At 36.2% G+C, this 13818-nt stretch overlaps 1 protein-coding gene across 1 annotated transcript in view; it reads left to right on the top strand.

Annotated features, from left to right (window-relative positions):
- AGBL1 (AGBL carboxypeptidase 1) overlaps positions 1-13818 on the top strand; it is a 4745443-nt gene that overhangs the window by 311576 nt on the left and 4420049 nt on the right. The window contains exon 2 of the mRNA XM_044078361.1: positions 4128-4191. Coding sequence (XP_043934296.1) covers positions 4128-4191 — 64 coding nt within the window. The remainder of the gene's footprint in view (positions 1-4127; positions 4192-13818) is intronic.

Below are 13818 nucleotides of genomic sequence, written 5' to 3'. Positions count from 1 at the left end.
CTTCTGGGGAACTCTCATCTGTACTTTGTACATTTACACATATTGACTTTGTAGGATACATGGTAGCCTTACCTTCTGGGGAACTCTCGTCTGTACTTTGTACAGCTACACATATTGACTTTGTAGGATACAAGGTAGCCTTACCTTCTGGGGAATTCTCATCTGTACTTTGTACAGTTACACATATTGACTTTGTAGGATACATGGTAGCCTTACCTTCTGGGGAACTCTCGTCTGTACTTTGTACAGTTACACATATTGACTTTGCAGGATACATGGTAGCCTTACCTTCTTCGGAATTCTCATCTGTACTTTGTACAGTTACACATATTGACTTTGTAGGATACATGGTAGCCTTACCTTCTGGGGAACTCTCGTCTGTACTTTGTACAGTTACACATATTGACTTTGTAGGATACATGGTAGCCTTACCTTCTGGGGAACTCTCGTCTGTACTTTGTACAGCTACACATATTGACTTTGTAGGATACATGGTAGCCTTACCTTCTGGGGAACTCTCGTCTGTACTTTGTACAGTTACACACATTGACTTTGTAGGATACATGGTAGCCTTACCTTCTGGGGAATTCTCATCTGTACTTTGTACAGTTACACATATTGACTTTGTAGGATACATGGTAGCCTTACCTTCTGGGGAATTCTCATCTGTACTTTGTACAGTTACACATATTGACTTTGTAGGATACATGGTAGCCTTACCTTCTGGGGAATTCTCATCTGTACTTTGTACAGTTACACATATTGACTTTGTAGGATACATGGTAGCCTTACCTTCTGGGGAACTCTCATCTGTACTTTGTACAGTTACACATATTGACTTTGTAGGATTCATGGTAGCCTTACCTTCTGGGGAATTCTCATCTGTACTTTGTACAGTTACACATATTGACTTTGTAGGATACATGCTGGCCTTTCCTTCTGGGGAATTCTCATCTGTACTTTGTACAGTTACACATATTGACTTTGTAGGATACATGGTAGCCTTACCTTCTGGGGAACTCTCGTCTGTACTTTGTACAGTTGCACATATTGACTTTGTAGGATACATGGTAGCCTTACCTTCTGGGGAACTCTCGTCTGTACTTTGTACAGTTACACATATTGACTTTGTAGGATACATGGTAGCCTTACCTGCTCGGGAACTCTCGTCTGTACTTTGTACAGTTACACATATTGACTTTGTAGGATACATGGTAGCCTTACCTTCTGGGGAACTCTCGTGTGTACTTTGTACAGTTACACATATTGACTTTGTAGTATGCATGGTAGCCTTACCATCCGGGGAACTCTCATCTGTACTTTGTACAGTTACACATATTGACTTTGTAGGATACATGGTAGCCTTACCTTCTGGGGAACTCTCGTCTGTACTTTGTACAGTTACACATATTGACTTTGTAGGATACATGGTAGCCTTACCTTCTGGGGAACTCTCGTATGTACTTTGTACAGTTACACATATTGACTTTGTAGGATACATGGTAGCCTTACCTTCTGGGGAATTCTCATCTGTGCTTTGTACCATTACACATATTGACTTTATAGGATAACAACAACCTGATTCCACTCCAGATTGTTCCACATCTCCACTACTTCTCGTAACACCTTCCTAATATAAAAAAACAAAATCGTGCAATCGTCTGCAAAAAGCCTGAATAAACTTTTCAGCTTTCCTCCACCTCATAGTATGAATAAAACTCCTTAATTTACACAGCTGAAACTTCTATAACAAATAAAAAGAAGCAAGGGGAAAGGGGCATCCCTACTCCCCTCTAACCTACCTTTACTTCCCTCAAATTCACTCTTTTTGCCCCAATTTCCAGTCTTCATTTTTACACAGTGATAAAGTACTTACCTTTGTTTAATCTTTCAGCACTCCCCCCATAAAACCGTCCTCTATTAAATATCTACTAATATCACTCTTCTTCTCTTCTGCTTATGCCATCCTACTCATTGGCTCATAAGGGAGGACTAGGCAAGCTGCCCTTGTCGGCCATTTTATGCCTATCCAGTTTCCCTTTTGGTGTTTGAATTTACCTATCCCATTTGGTGTTAGATTAGTCTTACCCATTTATTACCCCTACTGAGAATAACTATGATCATACTACAGATAAATTGAGAAGACTCATGCATGGGGCAAAGCCTTTAGGAGCTGCCTCTGTCCATTAGTAGTACTCAGTCCATAAGTAACATCCATTTTACCCATCAATATGTGGATACCCTCCCCAAACAAAACAAAGCTGCCCTTCCTCTAGCATTTTCCCTGACACTTCTTCTAATCTGGCTGCCAGTATATTACCAAATATTTTTGCATCTGTATTAATCAATGAAACTGGTCTGTAATTTGTGGATCATCAAAGATCTAATCATCAGCTGACCCTTTAGCAGTGAAAATGCTATTGCATTCCCTTCAGAACCTTGGGGCTTCTTCCTATACTAAGATTTTCATAACATCCCTCAAAACATCTCATCCTTTCTGACTCACTAGCTTATGGTTGTCTACCAAGAAGCCTTCTAACCTTCACATGTGCACCTTTTGTGATGTCTGATTACTGACTTTATGTGTAACTTTTTAGTACGTGTTCCCCACCAACCGTTTTCACTCTCACTCAAGATGCTTCTCCTAAACCCCGCACCACCGCCATTCTTCTCTCATCTTCTCATTAGCGCATACAGTTCAGTTTAAAATGTTTCTGAAGATCTTAGTGACTCTTCTGCCAAATCTAATCTCTACGTTCAACTACCAGCCCTGTCACTGTTCAACCCATTTGTTCTTCCTTTAGTTTCCATCCCCTGAACATATTGCAGATTTTAATGAAATAAACATGTATTATTTCTACAGAAAGACCTCTCCCTAACAAGGATGATGTATAGTTTATACATTTAATAATAACAGTATTAGTGTCATGCATACCTTTCAACTTCTTAATAGAAGAAATGTGGGCAAAGACAAAAATAACGGGGAACAAAAACTCCAAAATAGAGATAGATTTTAAATATTACTCTTATAAACTTAGAATGTTGCTACAATAACAGCTTTTCCATTAGCACTTATTTTCTAAAGGATATGAGGTCTGACATTCAAACGTGTGTCATTATTTAATGACTTCAGTCCTCAATGATTTGCTACAAAACCACAAATTTTATGAGAAACAGATCAAAATATGAGGTAAAAATCTGGACATACTGTTAAAATCTGGACAGATGAGAGTTTTGTTATGCTCTATCATATTTTTCTACCTGGAAGTTAGAATTGTCAGTACCAATGTATACAATCTGAATTATTTAATTTGCTTTTATAACCAAAGTTTTATGAACTATGCTGTGCTGTTGAAGATCTGTTTCCTTGATTCTCCACTGAAAATTGCCCTTGAGCAAAAAAGATTCACTCAATTAACAAAATGACTCAAACAAATAAAGCTATATGTATTTGTAAACACTGCCAACAATACAGTGATAGCTTTCATGCTTTTAGAGACTTATATTTTCAGTCTGTGTATTTTTGTTGTTGTTTATCTGCAATAAAATAATAATAGTGAAATAAAAATTTGTGTAGTTTATGGTTGTTTTCAAATGATACTGTTGCAATTAATGCTTGATGTTCAGTCTTCACAAATGTACCATGATGTAAATCAACTTAGTTTATAATGCTGCAGTTATGTACTTCTCTTCCGTTATTGTTATTGTAACTTAATTTGGCGTCTTCCGGTGTTCATAATTTCTTGTGCTATTCTTTTGTGTTGTGCTAAGAACTAAAAACAAATTATGAGAAGGCTAATAGATTTTTGCATACCAAATATTAATAATGAAAATATAAAATTTACGAAGTGCATTCTGTCAGAAAAGAAATGCATAAGTAACTGTGCTGTATCTGTTTAAGCAAAACCTAATATCATATCAGCAATAAATTCCTCTTTATTTTTCATATTCGGAGTCATGCTTTCTTTTCTTCCATAATGCAAATACAGAATTTATGGCAAAGCTGTTGTCATAACAGTCAGAAATCACAACATACAATAGAAATGCATATGTTGATTGTAACATGTTTGTTTTTGTTGTGTGTCTTTAGTGCATTACCAGTGAGCTCTTTTTATGTTTTGTTCTAGACATCCAGTGACAAAGAGACAATTCAAAGCATCATTTCCATTCTGAATGAACTGCTCTCTATGGGTGAGTACAGCATCTCTCAAGAAGGGAAGAGATTCATTAAAATCAACAGTTTTTTGTTTCTAGCTGTCATCTAAGAAGAACTGAATTTTATTTTTTGCATATGCAGACTATATTTCTGAACTCTTGATATTTTATCTAGGGTCACATAAATAAATGATATATTAAGCTGTATTTTTCTTTCTTTTCAATGGTAAAATAATTCAAGGTTCTTTCCCAGTTATTTACACTTATGTATAGGTTTGTGGTCCCTAACATTACATTTTATTTCAGCATTTCTGAGTATTCTAGAGGCATTCACCTGATGAGCTATGTCTATAACTAGACATAAAATAACAGCATCTGTTCCACCTCCATGACAAGCAATGAGATATGGCTTATCACTTCCATGGTCCTATACCCATTCTTTGGCCTGCCAGGCCTAACTGGTAATTGGCCATGAATCTGAGCACAAAACATTACTCCTAAGTTTCTGGACAGGTGCTAGGTGTAAAAGTAAGTAATATACTGCAGGAAAGATACATCATTGTTGTCATTGTTTTGTAGGACTTAAATAAAAATATAACTTTGTGTAAAAACTAGGCTAAGGTAGTATACTATCCAACAGTTTCAGACTTGATATTCCTTTGGGTTGTGTTTAATTTTAACTGTCTGTTAGTCTATCTACCCATCATTCATTGATTGGGATAGAACATCATCTATAATAATCTCAATGGACTATTTTCAGGCTCATCCCGGAGGATACAAACTAGTAGGTTTAGATAAAGTACAGCATATTGAGAATTGTAATCCAAATGATATTGGGAAAACATAAACAATAGCTTAAGAAAAGCACAAGTTAAAATACAGGATATTATGCATCAGATGTGCTAAATACCTCATTGAACAACTGTATGGCACCTCATTACTACATGAATATACAATAATGCAAACTGAGGATTTGAGTTATACTAACTGATTACCTGCTGTAGATGCTTGTTTAAGGCTTAATCTCACCTAGCATGTCTGCATCCACATTTGTTGTAGGTATCATTAAACCCCTTCACAGTAATGCATGTTACCATATTGTACCACATTTGCCAACACAGTCCAGGTGCACATCACAATCTGTAAAGCAGTATTTAAGCTAGCTTTGAATGATAATCTCTCCTGGTGTTGTTATGAGCCTATCTCTGACTCCCCTAGTTATGTATTGCATTGATATCATATTATTTCTTTCTCTTCTCTGCTCTAATATAATGTATGAATACAAAGTTGTGTAGTGGTCTAATATAATTGTTCTGCCATTCACCTCATTTTGTTAACTATCCATTCCTTATTTTATAACAAACGTATCTCCCATTTTCTGTATGGCTTTTAGAACTGGAAATATACTTGACATTCATATGTATCAATGTCCTACAAATATGAAGAAGTCATCCAGAGCAACACAAACTATTTCATTGCTATATACCCTGACTTTCTCTATCCTCCTGTAACATGCTACCTCTTAAAAATTAGCACAACTAATTCTCATAAAAAAAAAAAAAAAAAAGTCATAGGTGACATATATGTGCAGTATGGGGTTTTACTGAATGTACTCTCCTGTTTTTAATATATTAACTACATGGTCATACAATGTTGGAGAAAAAAGTTAATCATCAATAAAAGCTGTGTAGCAAGTGACTCTGTATGCCTAGTAATGACTGACAATTTGGTGACTGGGAAGGTGTACTCAGTCAATTAAAACCTAGTCCAGTTTAAACTAGTCCAAGCCCTTTTTGCCTAGAGCTGTGTAACTTAAAATGGAACTATTATCAGACAGACAGATTCACATGTGCACACACACACACACACACACACACACACACACACACACACACACACACACACACACACACACACACACACACACACACACACACACACACACACACACACACACACACACACTCACACTCATGCACATTTATTATTCCCTGGAATGGAACACTGTGTGTTCTAAGTAGCTTCATTTCAAAAAAAGGAAAAACAATCTATATAGATGTGAAACTTCTAAACTGAGGGAAATGCTGAGAAGTAGAGTACTGCACTCCCTTCTTTATTTGGGCAGCTGTTTAGATTTGAAACTTTAAACATGCATGAAATATTGATCCAATTGTATTGCACATGAACAGCCATTTACAAGGAAACTTCTAACCTGTAGAAAATGTTGAGTCTTAGCTACAGTATTTCCCTTTATTTGGACAGCTGTTTAGATCTGAAACATGTAACCTGCATGAAAAACTGTGCTAGAATATCTTTGCTCATGTTAAATTATGAACTTGATTAGTCACAAAAATCTAGAAACAATAAAGGATCAATTCATGGACAACAGAAAAAAGGGGCTACATCCTGCTCTTACAGAGTCATGGAACTCAAATTTTTGCATTTTACCCAAGTGTTACTTGTAACTGCAGAATGATTATATAAAATTAGTGGTAGTTAAATTACAGTAATTTCAAGCTAATGTTGGGAAATAGGATAATTTCATTGTAGTTAATGCTTTTCTGTTGTCAACTATCTGTTTAAATCCCTTTTGTTACTCTGTGAAATCTTATTTTTATGATTCATTAAAAAAACTGGAGGCACCATTACTGTACAGGTGGGAATGGAAATCTGTTTACTAGAAGGGTGTCTTTAACTCTTCTTGCTTTTTGAGAAACGTTGGGTGTGTGTATCTGCATCTACATGGGAGCATGTGTAAAATTATTTTGACCAGGACTCAATTACCGTTGCTAATAATAGAATGGCTAGGCTGACATCAACATGGGTAAAATCCTGAGCAGCCTGTGGTTATAACTCTTAGCTGCAGTTGTTCATTGTAAGGCTTAGTTGGCTATACTTGCATTAACAATAAACAATGGCAACAGAGTGCATTTGTTATATGCCCCATATGGCCAATTAATTGGTGATTAATAGTGTGAATCAGGAGACAGTAACCTTTAACAACACATAAATAGTATATGGATCAAGGCACTGTAGTCCCTATCCTTTGCATATTAACTGTCAGCAGTGAAGAGATTTTAAAAAATTAGTTGCAGCAAAGCAATCAGGTATATTGTTAACAGGACGTATACAGTGTACAAAACAGCTTTGTCACAAAAATGTATGCATACCCTTGCAGTCACATGATAAATCACAGTACAGCCACAGCTATCTGGATGCTCAGTGATAGCATTCTTCTTGGAATGGACAAAGGCCTAATTACTGGATCAATTTTCATTGACCTCACCAGAGCCTTTGAGCTTGTTGATCACCCAGTTCTCCTAGACCATCTCACTAAAATAGGCATTAGAGATAACAGATGCCCCCAGTTCAAAAACTAACAAGTTGATTTTCTTGCTCTTATTCAATAGGTCAGAGATAAATAGTTACTACTAAACCCCTATAAAACAAAATCAATGTTTTTTTGGCACTAGGCAAAAGGTCACTTCTATCACTTAATTCAAATACAAAGGGATTGGGTTTGGCCCCTTTCTAAATTTCCAACTTCACCTGGACTAAACACACACTAAAAATCAAATCTCTCCTATTCTAGGCTAATAGGATCTCCAATTTTCTATCCAGACCATGCAGAAATGCTCAGCTTGATTACTGCCGCCCATTAATCGCTGTAGCTTCTAGATGAAATGCATCACCATTCAATCCATTTCAAATGCCATTTGCAGATTCTCCACTATCTCCTCAAGAAATGAACACTACTGCAAAACTATTGAAAAAGACTAGTCAGAGATGCACAAACATACAACCTTAGACATCTTAACTACTCATGTCCCCCTCCAAACACCCCAAACTAAGCTTCACTGCACATACCATGCTTTCCCAGTCCTTGATCCAAAACTGTGGGAATATATCCCTTCTTTTCTTAAAAATCATTCATCTTATCCCATTTTTCATTCAGAATAAAAGCACATTTCAAGATGCAAAGAAAATGAAACTGCTGTCTCTCTGGTCATATAATTCAATATATTCATCCCCCTTCTCTGTCTACATACCTCACACTAACTCTATCTTTTTTTTTAATTGTGATTCTGTCAGCATGACAGCTCTAATTTCCACTCAAAATATAATGCATGTCTATACTGTTTTTTTGTTTCACTCACTCTGTATATAATATCCTTTATCTACTGCCTTTATTCCCTCAAGCATGCTATGGTATTCATTTTGTATACGATACATGTATATATTGCATTTTGTCATTCACTCTCTATATAATGTCATGTGTAACTATTGTGTTTCCCTGGGCTGAGATTGAAATCAGTCCAATGGGATCAGTGCTCTACTCTGGTTAACAAATTCAAAATAAATAAATATATGGAAGCATACATTACACATTAGCTATATTATTTTTAGTCAGACTAAGAAACAGATAAAATGAGCTCTGGAAAATATAGCATTTTAGCAGCACTGTTGGTTAAAGAGTGCAAATTAAATTACTCCTGGATACTGGTCTGAAGAAGGATTAGTAAATATCCACCTTGTTTGCTGTCAAAGTTCAGACTGCTGCCTTGAAAACAATGTGACAAGAGCTGTCATTTTATAGCTTGTAGCAAAAGGGCCACTCAGTATATCCCCTGGTGACCTCAAAAAGCTGCTTGAGCTAAAGAAATTAGAGCTGGAGATGAAATGTCTGGACATTTCAACAGCTAAGGGAATGAAACACCATGAGGCACAAAGGGACTGGATGTGCAAAGGGGTGAAAACAGAGGTATTAAGAGTGACAGACGTGAGAGGCCAAAGTTACAGAGGAGAAAAGAAGGTGGCAACATGAACTAGGTACAACAGAGTGGTGATTGCATGATAAAAGTGTGTTGAGTCTTCAGCAAATAGATCTATTTCACATGACTAGAAACATAAAATACTGAAATTTGGTTGACTGAGATGACAATACCTAATTTTCAAAATACTGAAAACTCATTTGACTCAGTCTCCTTATGCTGAAAGCTTACAATGCTGAATTTCAAAATACTAAATTTTAAGCCATAGACATACACACTTACAAATTACAATGCCAATGACTAACTCTTTCCTAAACTTAAAAACTACTTATTTACTCTCAACAGAATCTGGATGATATAAAACCAAACTAAGTGGGGGGCTGTATTCCTTGCACCTCACAATGTGGGGGGCTGAGCACCCCACTCCCCCAACTATATATACTAACTCCAGGATTATACTACAGTGGGAAAAGGGCATATACCTTTTACTTACCTTACAGTACTGTACACACTGCCACTACTGCACACAAAACATCCACCATATTACTTTAGATGCTTCCTATAAAATTGTAAAGAGGCGGGTCTACTTCAGAACATTGAAACCCCAGAAGATTGAAGAGGACATCGTTGAGACAAAATCAGTGAAAACCCATTTCAGAGAAGGACGGGATCACCAAATTTATTCCCAGGGTAAGTAATCACTAACACCAAATGTCACAAAAACAAAAAAAAAACGCACCATCCCCAACCCACCAAGGTGGGGGCTGTGCCTCCCCCCAACTAAATATACCAACTCTGAGATCGAACTTCTGTTGGGGAATAGCAAAGTTTACCTTCTTGTTCAACAGGTTACTTACCCTAGGAATACATTTGCCAATCTGGTCCTTCGCTGAAATGGGTTTTCGATGATTTCGTCTCGAAGATGTCATCTTTGATCTTCTAGGATTTTGATTTTTTCAGGTAGACCCAATGCTATCGGTATTCTGAGAAGCAGCACTTTAAGTTACAGTAATGTTTTTTATCACAAGCAATTCACAGGTGAAGGGAAACACACATCACATCTATGGCTTAAAAATTCAGTATTTTGAAACTCAGCATTGTAAGCTTTCAGTGTAATGAGTCTCAGTCAAATGAGTTTTCAGTATTTTGAAAATTAGGTATTGTGGTCTCAGTGAAATGAAATTCAGTATTATGAGTTTTTAGTCATGTGAAGTAGACCTGAGTTTGATGGCTTTGATAGTTTTATTGCACATTTGGACATCTGAATCTTTGTGCAACTAGCTCTGAACTGTCAAGGAGCAATGGATGTGTTTCTTAAACTCCTGTTTAGTTAGTAAAATGTCTGCCAAAAGCTGATAGCAAGCAGATTAAAGAAAATGTGGAAAAAAAAAAAAAAAAAACAGAAGACAGTTTTAGTGATTTTATTGCAGAAATTAGTACTCACTTAAGAACGTGGGTAAGTGTATATCAATTTACTACTTTTAACATATTAGGAAATGTTATGATAAGGTAGTATGCACTCCATACCTTTCCAGAGGATGTATGAATTTAGCGGATAGTCCAGGAATGTATGTCAGCTGAACTGATCGGAGAAAAAGGTGACTCCCTGTTTAACGAACAGGGTAAAAGAGAACCAGAGAGTCTTGCCTAGCACTGCAGAATAGTATTAGGGAATCGACCAATCTGCATTATCACATAATGTTCCACAATTAAAGGGGGAAGCCACTGGTTACAGTACATGCCAACGTTTTGAGATTAGATGTTTGCAGTGTAACCATGAAGAGCATGTGCTGTCTAAGAGTCCATAGCAATAAGATGGGAACTCAAAAGCTACTTGGAAGTGGTCACAAATGCAGCAACCAGTAGCTGTGAACTGAAGTTGCTCCAGGTTATCAAAAGGGCTAGTGTCCTAGCCTAATAGAGGGTAATGAAATTATTGTTAAGGATACTGGCTTGCCTATAACTATTGTTAAGCCTGCACTTGCTAGGGGCAGTATTTGTCTGGGCAGTCCACTCAAGTAAGTGCTAAGAAGGGGATACCTTTTCAGGCAAGGAGGAAAAGACATTGCAGTGCTTGATGATCACATCCTGTCAGATTTTCTGATAGAAAATTTCTTTCATTGCAATATCTTGTGAAAATGTAAGTGCACGCAGACAGGCATGGAGACAAGCACAAGAGGCAGGCAGCAAGACGGTGGGGACCCGCCAGAGTTTGCACATTCAGCAGAAGCTGGTGATATGTCTACTTCAAGGAAAGAGCTGTATAGAAGCAGCAATCCTGAATATGAGCCACAGCTGTCAGTAGATAGTGGACATCCTTTAGAAGGATCTTCAGAAGAAGAAGAGTTGGCTGACTCTATTAGGTAGCACATGCATTTCTGGTGCAGAAGGATACGTATTCTGTTCCCACACAAGGTAGCTTGATTGGTGACACTGCAGTGCAGCATAAAGGGGTTCGACACTCCTGAGTGTGTCATCCACACTGGATGAGACATTAAACTGAGGTCCCATCTGCTTGAGTTGGTGGGAGCTCAGCTGGATGTAAAAGATCCTGTGGCACCAAATAAAAAGAGTAGGAGAAGCTCAACAATGCCTTGGCCAAATTTTGCCCTAGTAGTATAAATTCCACCTTGGACTTCCCCAACCCTAATTTGTGGCATAACTACCAATCTCCTTTCTTAAAGAAAAAGATAAAAATGCTATTATCAGCAGAGACAAATACAGTCAATTAGGAACACAAATTATGTTAGTATTCCTGAAAAAGCTGTTGCAACAAGACAGCTTGCACTAGAATGCAGTTTCTAAAGTATACATACTAACGTTCAACTTTTGGGGAAAAGGAGAAAGGAGAAAATAAATAAAAATGGTGTTAGAAGGCCTGAACGCAGGGGGTAAGAAAAGAATGTGGTTAAGAGATTTAATAAAAGTCTATGGGCAGATGGGAATTATGTGACAGAGTGAGATGTTGATAAAAGTAGGAGAGGTGTTATGTTTTGTGTCTTGTTTGTAAGAATATTTATTTTACTTGGATGAACAGATAGAATTTCATCTCAGTCCTGAATGTTAGATAAGAGGTATTTTCTTGAAGATGGGATGGAAGAGATTCCAAATGTTTTAGGTCTAGAGTACAGAAAGTACACATTGTACACTGAAATTTGACATCAGGTGTTTCAAGAAGTGGCCAGTTGTGATCTTGTCTCCTGTGTTTTGGAGTTTGCAGCTTATAGACAGAGTTGTCTGAGTGCAGGAATTTAAATTAGTGGAAAATAAGTGGTCTGTTATCTGACTGACTGAAGGATGTTTGACTGTTGCTATAATGAACAGCAGTGTTCTTGTCTGGGGGGGGGGATTGATAAATCTGCAAATTATATTGGAAAGATTTTAATTTTTTTGTTCATTTTTGAGGCAGTGGCAGTCAATGGATATCCATATTCAAGATGTGACCAAAGGATGCATTTTCCTATGGTTAATCTCACTACATAGGATGTGAGTCTGCAGTATTTTTTCTGGAAACAGAGAGTGAAGGGAATAGAATTCAGGACAATCCCATATTCAAATGATCAATCACTGATAGATATTCAAATTAAGATGCAAATGCTTAACCAGTTTGATTGGATGCTACACCTATATCACAGTTAATTATAGATTATAAAGTAAAAAAACAATGATTGATGTGTCTACAGAGAGGTTTAATAACCACTACCCCTTACCCCTTGGAATTCCTTCTGAAAATAAATAAAAAGAAGAGGATTAATGGAATTATAAATTCACAAAGTGAAGAAATAAATAGCTCCAACAGTAGTTGAGATCTCAATGAGAATTAAGCACAGCAGTCCTTACCTTACTCAGTTTAATTATAAATAATTGGCCCTTGGTGCTAATCCACAATAGACTTGTGGGGATAATACTTCATAATGTTATCCATGGACAATAGGATGGAAAATAAGACATCTGTCAAGTCCATGGTAGGAGATAATTTGTTTTTATTATAGTCACAAACTGAAAACACAAACTTGTTAAAAAACAAAAAACACCAAGCAGGGAAGCAAGGCCTTTCCAAAGTTTAATGTGAGCGCTTTCATCTTGACCAATGCCAAGAGTTCATCAGACAAACATTCAAATGCCAGGATACATTTTATAAAAAGACCACAAGGTCTGACATCATTAATTCAATAAACCTTTAAAGGCATAACCACGCTAATATAAAAGCACATAATACTATATATAAAGTGCATATACAAATATATATATATAAAAAATATACATATATATATATATATATATATATATATATATATATATAATATATAAAAATATATACACACACATATATATATATATATATATATATATATATATATATATATATATATATATATATATAAAACAACACATACCCCACAACACATGAAATAAACTAATAAATATTTAAACTTTTAAACATATTCTCCTACCCTTTATCTATACAACGCCTTTAACTTTAAAATGCAACCGATAGAAGCAAGTTAATTTAGTCCTGACCACCCAAATACTTTCAGCCAGAGAATCCAATGCAATTATTTTTTCTCAAGCCATAATTGCCAAGGACCAACACTAATATTGAGTTTAATCTGTTCAATAACAATAAATTTAAAACAGTGATCATGAAATTCTTTGATTTGATGATATAAAGCATTTGTCATTTTTTCATTTTTGATGTCATAACAATGTTCATAAATATGGGTTTTCATTTTCTGTTCAGTCTTCCCGACATAAAATGCCAGGCAACACTGACACAATGCCCCATACACTACACCAGAATTATTACAGTTAAATCTCCCACAAATTTTTATTAAGTGACCATTCAAACAAAATAATTCCCCTGTATAAATATATGAACAATAATTACAAT

Source organism: Protopterus annectens, chromosome 7.part0, assembly GCF_019279795.1.
Source record: "Protopterus annectens isolate FY-2018-M chromosome 7.part0, PAN1.0, whole genome shotgun sequence".
Lineage (NCBI taxonomy): Eukaryota > Metazoa > Chordata > Ceratodontiformes > Protopteridae > Protopterus > Protopterus annectens.
This window is presented reverse-complemented; position numbering and strand designations above follow the sequence as displayed.